This window comes from Onychostruthus taczanowskii, unplaced genomic scaffold, assembly GCF_017590055.1.
Source record: "Onychostruthus taczanowskii isolate IOZ18803 unplaced genomic scaffold, ASM1759005v1 scaffold19, whole genome shotgun sequence".
In the NCBI taxonomy this organism is placed as follows: Eukaryota; Metazoa; Chordata; class Aves; order Passeriformes; family Passeridae; genus Onychostruthus; species Onychostruthus taczanowskii.
This window is the reverse complement of record NW_024499128.1, coordinates 10,639,707-10,651,282: the sequence shown is the minus strand read 5'-3', so window position 1 is coordinate 10,651,282 and position 11,576 is coordinate 10,639,707. Positions and strand designations below refer to the sequence as shown.

Below are 11,576 nucleotides of genomic sequence, written 5' to 3'. Positions count from 1 at the left end.
ATGAAGGGGGGGAATAATGCCTGGGTCCCCTCCAGTGAGACCCACACGGGCTTGGGGAGGGAGCCCCATCCTCATCTTCACCCTCATCCTCACTGTGATCTCTGCAGCCTCAGCTCCCTGATGACAAAGAGCTTGCTGGTGTGGCCTGCAAGACCTCGACTGCAGGCCTGACTCCTGCCTCTATGATGCTGGACAAGGGCTGTCCCGTGGAGAACAGGCATTTTGAGCCTTTTTTTTTTTTCCAGAATTGTTTTTTTTTTTTGTACCTGTCACTACAGTTTTCAAACGGCTGAGATTACACATCCAAGGTCCCTACGCTGAAGTCTGTGCGCTTCCAGCCGGCAACAGATTGCGAGTGGCTGCTGCTACTTTACTTACAGGACTGCTTAATTAACTTGATTAATCAGCCCGTGCTCGCACAACACTCTGGAGACGCAAAGCCCTCTGGTTGCTGCTGCCTGCTGCTCTGCGGCCGCTGCTCTCCCCTTTATTCCCCACCAGTGTTGGATGGCCACAGGCAAGAAGGGAATTGCAGAAAGGCAGCCTGGGCTGGAGCAGCCACGTCTCCCACTCCAGCAAGGTTTGGATCAGAGGACAGAAACAAACATTGCTCAAATCTGACCAAACCACTGCTCCCGCGGTGTGCCCTGCCAGCTCAGGGCAGGATGGACAGCGGTGACCCGGGCTCCCTGCTTGACTCGATGCCCGAGTCAGAGCCAGCGGAGCGTTCCCTTCTCCCGGGTCCCGCTGCCACCGTAGGCACACGGGCTTTAACAGTGCCCGGTGGCGCCGTTGGCGTTCCCGGCCGCCCGGGCGGGTCCAAGGGCCGAGGGCCCGGTGGCGGCCGGCCGGAGCCTGTCGCCGCCGCTTGCTGACATCAGCAGTGAACTTGGCCCCGCGTCCCGCTCGTCCCGCTCCCGCCCGGGGTCACCGGTGCCCGCCCGGCCCCGGGGTGCAGGTGACGGGCGCTCCACGTGCCCCGCGCCGGGCACAGCCGGGGCGAGCGGCACCCCCGGGACCCCGCCCCGCGTACCCCCTTCCCTGAGGGGCTGCATCGCCCGGCTCCCACAGACACGGGGGGCGAAGCGGCCGGGCCCCCCACCCGCGGGGCTTTGTGTGAGGGCTGGCGTGGGGGGGGGGGGGGCCGGGGGGGGCCGGGGCTGCACGGGGGTACCGGAGCGCGGCGGGCAGGGCAGGGCCCGGTCCCCACGGCAGCGCAGGGACAGCGGGGGCCGCGCCCCCGCCTCAGCCCCGCTCGCTTCCCCCCCACCCCAATATTTTCCCCCCTGTCGGGGCGGCGGGGCGGGGCAAGGCCTGGGGGGCGTGGTCAGGCGTGGCCAATCGGAGCGGCGCACTCCGAAAGTTTCCTTTTATGGCGAGGCGGCGGCGGCGGCGGCCCGATATAAAGCGCGCGCGGGCGGCGGGCGGGAGCCGCCGCGAGCTCTGCCTGTCCTCACCGCGCGCGCGCCCCACTCCCGCCGCCGCCTCGCGCCCGCCCCGGCTCCGACCGCGCCAACTCCCCAAAGGTGAGAGCGGCACCGCGACAACGGGGGATAGCACAGTGATAATATTAATGAGGACAGTAATGAGCTGGTGTTACTATGAATCTCGGTGCGTTCGGGGTTGTGGGGCACGGCGCGCCCTTTGTGCGCCGGCGGGGTGGCGGCCCCGTAGCGCGCTGCCGCGTTTTCAGGGATAGAGACGCAGCTCGCGGTTTAAGGCCGGTTTCGGGGGTGATGCTTGCGGAGGGGGGTCGCGCCCCTTCCACCCGTGGGGCTAATCCGCCCCGTAAGAGGATTGCTGGTGCGGACGGGGGGAGCGGGCGGCTCGGCTGCTGTGTCCGGGAGCGGCGGTGCGGGCGGGGGTCGCGGGGCTTTGTGTGTTCCGCGGAGCCGCCGGGGTCGGGGCCCGGGGGCGTTGTCCCCCGTGAGGAGGGGCGCGGCGCCCCCGCCTCGCACATACGAATAGTCCTGGTGGCTGTTGCTTGCGGGGAGGGGGCGGCACCCCTACACGGGGCGAGGCTTTGGATCGGAACAATGCGGGGTTGGGGGGCGCAGGGGGGACCCCCCGTGTGCCCGGAGCGCAGGTGCAGGCGAGCTGCCCGCTCCGGCTCCGACTACACTTCCCAGGCTGCCCGTGCGGGGCGGCACATGTGCGGCAGCCGCTGCCGCCCCCCCCCCCGCCACCGGATTACACCGGAGCCGCCGGGGCTGAGCCTGGGCGGGCGGCAATTGCATAAGACGCTGGCTCTAATCCCGCCCGTGGTGCCGCCGGTCGATGGGGCAGAGCCCCGGTCACGCTTGACTGGTGAACTGGGCGTGGTGGCCAGCGCTTGTCCCGCTGCGGTTCCTTGTAGAGGCTGGCTGAGGCTTTGGGGGCTGTGCGGAGGGGTCGGATCCTGCTGGCTGTGCCTGGCACACGGCGGGCACCGGGCGTAACCCCCTAGGCTGGGTGGGCGCGCCGAGCCCCGCTGACTGGCACATGGCGGGGCTCTGAGAGAGCACCGGGCGCGACCGGCGGGGCTGTGCGGAGGTGTTGAGCCCCGCCGGCCGGCTCAAGGTGGGGCACCGGGCGTGACCGGCGGGGCTGTGAGGAGGCTTCGAGGACGCGGCGGGGCGCTGGGGTGTGGCGGCCACGCCCGCCCGCTCCGGGGAGTGGCCGCCGCCGTCCCCCCGACAGCCGGTGGCGGGCGAGGCGCGGCGCGCTCCATCCATTGCCTTTTATGGTAATAATGCGAGAGGGCGCAGGGACTTCCTTTGTCCCAAATCCGCGCAGTGCCGAAATCTGGGAGGCGTCGCCCCCTCTAGCGGGCGCCGGGCGAAGCGGAGCGGCGCCGGCAGGAAGGAAATGGGTGGGGAAGGGCCCTGGCGGCATCGCCTGCGCTTCCCGCCATCGCCTTCCCTTCCCGCCCGCCGCCGCGGGACGGGGCTCGGCGTGGCAGTGGGGATGCTCATGTTTCCTTCTCTCCTCTCCTCCCGCAGCCAGCCATGGATGACGATATTGCCGCGCTCGTTGTTGACAATGGTTCCGGTATGTGCAAGGCCGGTTTCGCCGGGGATGATGCTCCCCGTGCTGTCTTCCCATCCATCGTGGGTCGCCCCAGACATCAGGTAGGTGTGGCTGGTTGTGCTTGTTGTCTGACAAAAGAGGGGAGTTTTAGGTGAAGTGGTTCTCCTAGAGTCAAGAAACCCTTTTATTCGGCTTTGTGCCTTGAGAGGCCTGTGCAGTGTAGCACAGCTGGTGGGCAGTGAGCTTCCTGCAGAGCCTTTGTGCAGTGTGTGTCGGAGCAGCTGACTGACTATGTCTTGCCTGCTAGAGAGGTGACAGCAGAGGGACAGTAATTGGAGACTTAGCTTTGGGTAAAGGGAGTTGTACACTCTTCAGCTGTACTTACGACATGGTCTTTGTTCTGCAGGGTGTGATGGTTGGTATGGGTCAGAAGGACAGCTATGTTGGTGATGAAGCCCAGAGCAAAAGAGGTATCCTGACCCTGAAGTACCCCATTGAACACGGTATTGTCACCAACTGGGATGACATGGAGAAGATCTGGCATCACACTTTCTACAACGAGCTGAGAGTAGCCCCTGAGGAGCACCCTGTGCTGCTCACAGAGGCTCCCCTGAACCCCAAAGCCAACAGAGAGAAGATGACACAGGTGAGTAGAACTCTGCATCTTTGAGCTACAGCAGATAATTGCTGCAGGCCAGCTCTCCTCTTCCATGTTGTACTCTCTCCTCCTTCACCACTATTCTCCCTTTTTGCCATCTTTACAGGGTTTTCCTTTCCTGACCTGAGTCTCTTCTTTGCTGGACCTTGACAGGTTTTGTTTGCTCTTCTAAGCTGGCTTTCTCTGAGACTGAACTAGCAACTTGTCTAACTGCTGTTTCTGACTAGGCACACTAATCCATTTACACCCCTTGAGTGACTGTACTGTAGTTTACTTGGCATTTGTTTATTCCTTGCTGTGATATGTGGATGGGTCTGTGGCAGTGGTGTTCCTGCTCAGGCTCTGATCTGGCAGGTGTGGGTGGGGACCAGGTGAGATAAGCATGGACTTTGAGGGGAAGTGTAGAGAAGCCTCTTATCTAGGGGCAAAAGTAAGACCATTTGCATGGACCTGGTATATCAAGAGCCCTGTGTTTTGCTGTTGACTCAACCCTTCCTTTTCTCTCCCTAGATCATGTTTGAGACCTTCAACACCCCAGCCATGTATGTAGCCATCCAGGCTGTGCTGTCCCTGTATGCCTCTGGTCGTACCACTGGTATCGTGATGGACTCTGGTGATGGTGTTACCCACACTGTGCCCATCTACGAAGGCTATGCCCTCCCCCATGCCATCCTCCGTCTGGATCTGGCTGGCCGTGACCTGACGGACTACCTCATGAAGATCCTGACAGAGAGAGGCTACAGCTTCACCACCACAGCCGAGAGGGAAATCGTGCGTGACATCAAGGAGAAGCTGTGCTATGTCGCCCTGGATTTCGAGCAGGAGATGGCCACAGCTGCCTCTAGCTCCTCCCTGGAGAAGAGCTATGAACTCCCTGATGGCCAGGTCATCACCATTGGCAATGAGAGGTTCAGGTGCCCTGAGGCCCTGTTCCAGCCATCTTTCCTGGGTAAGTCCAGCTTTTTTAGGATACTCTGTTGCCCCTTAATGTTCCTTCTGTGAAGGGTGACCTGGAGACCATGGCAGTGATGTTTTACTGCTGCCCACCAATCAGCCTCACTTGCTACACAGCTTAAAGCTGTTGGAAGGACTTGGGTCAGTAGAGGCAGAGGTTGAGTCTGTCCAGGCATGGCTCTGTAGTGCCTTCCTGCTGAAAGGACTGCCGGTCTCTTGGTTGCCTGTAGTATCCTGTTAGGCTTCCTTGACTTTGTCTGAGCCCTTGTTGACTTGAAACTTGTGTTTCTTCACAGGTATGGAGTCCTGTGGTATCCATGAAACTACCTTCAACTCCATCATGAAGTGTGATGTGGATATCCGTAAGGACCTGTATGCCAACACAGTGCTGTCTGGTGGTACCACAATGTACCCTGGCATTGCTGACAGGATGCAGAAGGAGATCACAGCCCTGGCACCCAGCACAATGAAAATCAAGGTAGGATGGAGTTGGGGAAACATCTCAGCCCCCCTGTTTGGCTGAAATAAGCAGCATATGTGGAGGGTGGTATGCTGGAGTCATGCTGCAAAAGATGTCTGTCTGGTAGAGCCTTAATGGCCTTGGGCTGGACAGGATGGCACCCACCCAACTGCATGAATAAAGGGATTAGAGTAAAGACTGACTGCAGAGGAGGGAGGTGGGTGTGTGAGGTTGTGTCTTGATCCTGTTTGGACTTCATGGTATCTTAGCCAAGGTTAGATAAGGGAATTGGGCAGCTCCATCTTGCAGGGCTGTGCGTGGGCTGTGAGCGTAGCGTGATGCTGTGTCTGACTGGTTCCTCCTCTTCCCTGCAGATCATTGCCCCACCTGAGCGCAAATACTCTGTCTGGATCGGAGGCTCCATCCTGGCCTCCCTGTCCACCTTCCAGCAGATGTGGATCAGCAAGCAGGAGTACGATGAATCCGGACCCTCCATTGTCCACCGCAAATGCTTCTAAACCGGACTGTTTCCAACACCCACACCCTTGTGATGAAACGAAACCCATAAATGCGCATAAAACAAGACGAGATTGGCATGGCTTTATTTGTTTTTTTTTTGGCGCTTGACTCAGGATTAAAAAACTGGAACGGTGAAGGTGTCAGCAGCAGTCTTAAAATGAAACGTGTCGGAGCGAACGCCCCCAAAGTTCTACAATGCATCTGAGGACTTTGATTGTACATTTTTTTGGTTTTTTTTAATAGTCATTCCAAATATTATAATGCATTGTTACAGGAAGTTACTCGCCTCTGTGAAGGCAAAGCCCAGCTCGGAGGGAGTCCACCAGTTACAGCTGGTGTTAGGTTCTAATTGCTTGTCTGTAAATTATGTAACCCGACAAGTGTCTTTTTGTATCTTTCCGCCTTAAAAACAAAACACACTTGATCCTTTTTCTCTTCGATTTGTCAAGCAAGCAGCCTGTGTTCCCCAGTGATAGATGTGAATGAAGGCTTTACAGTCCCCCACAGGGTCTAGAAGTGGTGCCAGTATGTGGGGGAGGGAGGGGCTACCTGTACACTGACTTAAGACCAGTTGAAATAAAAGTGCACACCATAGAGGCTTGACTGGTGTTGGTTGTTCTTTTTCTTCTCATGCCATTTTTTGACAGTTGCTCCTGCTGGGATCTCACCCTGCCAGGCTGCACAGCTCTGCTATCAGGCTGGGGGGGATGCTGGTGCTTCAGGGCACAAGGCAGATGGCTCTGGGTGATAGGGGAGGGGTAGAGCTGAGCCTGCCAAACCTGTGGGTCTCCAGGGTTGCTGTGGGCTGGAGTTCTCCAGATACTGCCAGTGTGTGCAGCAGGGAGCTGCTGGAGGAGCTGGGCTTAATGGGGAATTCACCTGCACCTTCCCAAATGTTGCTCTGTGTGTCTCCGTCCTCAGTGTTTTATGTAAGTTTTGTGCTGGACTGATGGAAGCAAATGGGGTGTGCTGATCCCATAACAAAGCCAAACAGCTGCCTTCTCCCTCCACCAAGGCTCCTTTGACTAGTCTGCAGCTCTACATGGGGCAGTGTCCTTGCTTCTCCCTGCTCCAGGTATCAGAGCTTGCCTGTCCTGCTCCCAGTTTGCCTTGGGAGGCAGGCCTGGGTTCAGGTAGGGAGACTCATACCCTGGCAGTGTGCTGGCTGGGTGGAGCAGCTTTCAGGTGGAAGCAAGAGAAAGTCCTGTGAAATGGAAAAAACTGACTTCAGAGCAGGGCTACTGGAGTGTTACATGGGTGGGGCTGGGAAAAAGGTGCAGGGAGGAAGGAGGAAGCTTTGGGAGGGTGAGTGACACAGCTCCAGTGCCGGTACCTGCTTCCAGCCCAGCCTTTGCCAGGAAGGTTTTGAGCTTACTGACGTTGTACCCATCCTTTGAGCTTCCAAACCCTCTGTGAAGCTTCAGCTTTGTTTGATCAACTTTGCTGGTTTTGTGGAAAAGAACAGGGGTGACCCTCACAAAGCTGGGACGCTGTAGGGTACAAGGATGTCCACAAGTCCCTAGAGTTGGAGTCACATCTGTGGAAAGGAGACAGAAGATTGAGGCTGCTGGGTCAGGAAGCAGGAAAAGCTGAGCCAGGTAACACTGTTGCCAGCTCCTGGAGACCCGACCTGGGAGCGTATTCAGGAGTCAAGCTTCCCAAGGCTCTGCCACCCTCACCTGCCTTTGAAGAGCTAATGTCTGTGATTGTGTCATGCTCGAAGCAGATGAAAGGTGGGGAACAGGCTCTAGTTCCTCTTTAATCCTCTGCCTGGGCTGCTCCTGCTCTGGCATCGTACCCTACTCAGGGTGGACCTGCCGGTTTCTGCCCTTCATCTCCCCAGGCTCGCTCCTGGGTGCAGTGGGAGCCTCGCAGGGCTGGAGGTGCAGACGCTGGGCTGAGCTGATGAGTACTGGAAGCACCAGTTTGCAAGAGAGGAGGTGAAACTGGTTGGAGTAAGGCCCAAGCTGGGTTTATAACCTGAGGTCTTGAGGAAATGGGGTGAGGAGGAGGCAATGGCAGCTCCTGGGGAGGGAGCTGGTGGGAGCGGGGTAGGAAAAAGGCCAGCAGCCAAGAAGAGATGACAGCAATAGGGAAATGGGGTGCCTTTCTTCAGCCTCTTCTGAAATGGTCACTGATCACTGTGGGAAAATGTACTGAGACACAAAGAACAGAAGAAACTGGTGGTGGTGAGAAACCAGTGAGCAGCAAAATGCCCAGGGCTGAGAGCAGCTCAGGTGAGCAGAGGTGTGGGCACAGGGAGACTGGTGCACAGCTGCTGGACACAGAGCAGTCAGGATGATTTTCATGCTCCACAGCCAGCAGAGGTATGCTGTTAATTAACACTTGACAGGGCTTTTTTTCCTTTCTTCCCATTTCACTTGCTGTTTTGGGTAAACAGCCCCTCAGTAAAATGAGGCTGAGCCTTCCACAGCCCTTCCTGATGCCTGTCCAGCGTGAGGCCATGGTGTGCACAGCCATGCTGCAGGCTGCTCCAGCAAGGCTCCATTTATCCCTCCTCTGGGCCATTACATGCTGGAGAAAAGAATGTGGTGCCGGGCAGGGACAACTGCAAGCATTACTCACTGCTCCCAGCTCCAGCGAGCACGGGGGAAACCAGAGTGGTTTCCTCTCAAGAATGTTGAGTGCTGGAAGAGAGGAGATTTTTTAAGCACAGTTTCTCTGCCATGGAGTTTCACAGGGCTCAATTCACCCCTCACTGTTTCAGAAGTGGGGAAATGCAAATGCCAAGCGGGGGAGGGCAGTAGAGGAGCCATGTCCTGGCTTTGTTAGACTCAAAGGAGAAGTTGTGTAGAGAACAATCAGCGATCTATCACCTCCTCTTCTTCAGCATGCAAATAGCCAGGGGTTGTGGGGGGACCAGAAGCTTTAATATGTCCACCCACGGACCAGGCTGAGCGTGTGCCCCTGTCTGGCTCAGCCATGGTGATGTTCCAGGATTCCTCAGGCTGCAGAGATGGCGGGACTTGGCTCTAGATCCTTCCAAGGCACCCAGACCTTTCCTACCTCCCTTGTAGCTGCCCCGGGAGAGATGGCTCAGCTCAAGAGAGCTGAGCAAACATGTTTTACACCCTTTCTTCCCTCAGAGTTCCCAACTTTCCCTCCTGCTGGAGACAGTCGCTGGCACCTGCAATTAGCTGATGACCTGGAAAGTCACCTCACTGAGCTGCTTATGGAATCAAGCCACCGCCGGGAATTAGTGATGTCCTTGGCAAAGGAGATGCTTGCAGCTCTCGGGATTTAGCCCTGAAGGGCCTCATTGTCTCTCAGCTGTGTCGGGGACAGTTGACCAGAAACGGTCCCTGGATGGGGAGGGTCCTGTTCTCTCGTTAGCGAGCATGTGCTCCTCCAGGAGAGGTGCCAGCTGGCTGTGTGGAAAAATCCCAGGGAATCTCAGGGCATTCAAACTAAACTGGCCTCCTTGCAGAAGTCCCCTTGGAGGACGCCAAGCACCAGCTTTAGAAAATGGCCATTCCACAGTACCCGTTCAGGGATGGGTCTGTGGTATTGGCTGTGCTCAGAGGAGGAGCAGTCTTGGTCTCTGAAGTCGTTCTTTGCCGGACTGCTGACCTGGAGCCTGCCCTGACTTGCATTATACCCATCTGTAATCCACTTTAGCAGGCCTTACAGTATTAAACCATATCAGGGATTGAGAATCACTTCCAGCAGTAGAGCTAGCAAACCACCCAAGCATACCAAGTGCTGTGGCTGCTACAGCCCAGCTGGGCTTTAGTCAAGCTGACAAAAAGATATTCAGGCTGTATCAGTCTTAAGACTCAGAGGAGAGAGCTGAGACAAGACTTTCCAGAGAAAAAACCATAAAATCCCCAGGACAGACTGGCCTTGAATGTTAAGATATTTTGTTTTAAAATACCTTGATAGTGGTATTAATTTGTTTGCCTTTCTAGACTGGGACAGCATGATATGTGCCTTGCCTTGTTTGGGCTAGGAAAATGTGTATTGGTTGTAAGATCACCAAAGTCTACCCACATGAAGAGCATTCCTGAAGTGGGGCACAGCAAGGAGGGTTTCCTCTATCACTGTCTGGCCTCCTCCCAGGGCCATGAAGAGAAATGCCAGAGTTCAGTGTAGATGTTCAATTCCTTCTTCCTTTACTGCCCACTTCTGCCTCACTTGAACTCATGTTCAACCACTGTGTCTGATCCGCGCCAACACACTGCTCGTTTATTTGGTGGATCACAAGTCCAAATGCAGCTTTTCTTACAAAGCCTTGTTTCTCCTCAGGAGCCCCTTACACCACCCTCCATTCCCAGTCCTTATTTGGGGCTGTCAGCTGCTCTGTGGTCGCTGTAAGCCCCAGGGCTGGAGGGAACCCATGGCTACCCTAAATGTCAGATGCTCCAGCCACCCTGGCTCTCTGGGCAGGGCCTTCCCTCTGCCTTTGGGACTCACTGCTGGTTTTATTTATCATTTGCATTGGAAATGCAGGTCTCCTCCACCCTGGTCTGTGCTTTCCCCGGTGACTGCAAATATGGTAGGTTGGTATTTTTCCCAGATGTCAAACAAGTCGGTCTTGACTGAAAGGCCTCCGGATTTAATTTGTGATTACCTTTTATTTAAGTGAAACACATGACAAACAAAGCAGGTACAGATCCTCTGCAGAGGCTCTCTCTCATCTAAGAGCTAAAAATGGTTTTCCTCTTTGACTCCAGAGCTCTCTCACAAGCCTAGAAGCAAAATACATAATCAAGACTTGAGGCACTTGCTATTTCTAAGTGAAACCCCCAATTTACCCTTAATGTAATTCACGGCCTTAAATGGCAACAATCAAGCAGGAAGAAAATAGCAACTTATTCATCTTCCTTTATGGGTCATCTTTAAAACACATTTTCTATGAACAAAATTCCTGAAGCATACACGTAACTGGAAATTCCAGCGCTCTGGTCCTGTCTGTACTTGAGATTCGGGATAGGAGCTATGTGGAGCTACACTGCTGGAGCCAGCTGCTCCCCTTGGACATGGCTGTGTGATGGCTGTGGTCACAGCAGCCCTGCTTGAATCTGCGTGGCTCTCTCCACATCAGTGAAGGGTAGGATGGTGATATTGGGAAGAAATTCTTCCCCATGAGGGTGGGGAGGCACAGGGTGCCCAGAGAAGCTGTGGCTGCCCCTGGACCCCTGGCAGTGTCCAAGGCCAGGCTGGATGGGGCTTGGAGCAGCCTGGGATAGTGGGAGGTGTCCCTGCCACGGCAGGGGTGGAACAAGATGATCGTTTAAGTTCTTACCCAAACCATTCTATTACCCCTATAGTGTGTCCTATAGCAGTGATTCTGCCCCTATACTCACAACTGGAGAGGTCACACCTCGAGTGCTCTGTCCAGTTCCAGGTGCCCCAACCCCAGAAGGCCATTGAGGCCCTGAACCGTGTCCAGGGAAGGGAATGGGGCTGAGGAAGGGTCTTGAGCACCAGGAGCCGCTGAGGAAGCTGAGGGAGCTCAGCCTGGAGAAAAGGAGGATCAAGGGGGACCTTCTGGCTCTCCACAACCCCTGACAGGAGCGAGACAGGGGTCGGGCTCTGCTCCCAGGGAGCAATGGGCAGGATGAGAGGAAATGGCGTTAAGCTGTGCCAGAGGAGGGTCAGGTTGGACATCTGGAAGCATTTCTTCACAGGAAGGTTTGTCAGATACTGGAAGGGGGTGCCCGGCTGGGTGGCGGAGTCACCATCCCTGGAGGCGTTTAAGGAAAGCCTGGACATGGCACTCAGTGCTCTGCTCTGGTTCACACGATGCTGTTCGGTCAAAGATTAGACCCGATGAGCTCAGAGCCGTTTCCACCGTGAGCGATCCCGGTGTTCTCTGACTCCAGGGACCCGCCACTCCCACCATGGCGGCGCCGCCCTCAAGATGGCGCCGCGCCGCGGCCGCGCCGCGCTCAAGATGGCGGCGCGGGGCGGGCGCTGCCGCGGAACCGGGTCATGGCCGCGCCGGAAGAGCCG

General features: G+C 56.5%; 1 protein-coding gene across 1 annotated transcript; it reads left to right on the top strand.

Moving 5' to 3' along the window:
* Nucleotides 1-1,430: 1,430 nt before the first annotated feature.
* Nucleotides 1,431-6,194, top strand: ACTB (actin beta). Its single transcript, XM_041401495.1, has 6 exons — nucleotides 1,431-1,526; nucleotides 2,982-3,110; nucleotides 3,416-3,655; nucleotides 4,178-4,616; nucleotides 4,918-5,099; nucleotides 5,456-6,194. Exons 2-6 carry the CDS (start codon nucleotides 2,988-2,990, stop codon nucleotides 5,597-5,599), a joined length of 1,128 nt encoding a protein of 375 aa, XP_041257429.1. The 5' UTR covers nucleotides 1,431-1,526; nucleotides 2,982-2,987; the 3' UTR covers nucleotides 5,600-6,194.
* Nucleotides 6,195-11,576: the final 5,382 nt, after the last annotated feature.

Coding starts and splice junctions, on each gene's coding strand:
- ACTB (XM_041401495.1), top strand. CDS start 2,988: ATGGATGACGATATTGCCGCGCTCGTTGTTGACAATGGTTCCGGTATG. Junction 4,617..4,917: donor GTTCCAGCCATCTTTCCTGG/GTAAGTCCAGCT, acceptor GTTTCTTCACAG/GTATGGAGTCCTGTGGTATC. Junction 5,100..5,455: donor CCAGCACAATGAAAATCAAG/GTAGGATGGAGT, acceptor TCTTCCCTGCAG/ATCATTGCCCCACCTGAGCG.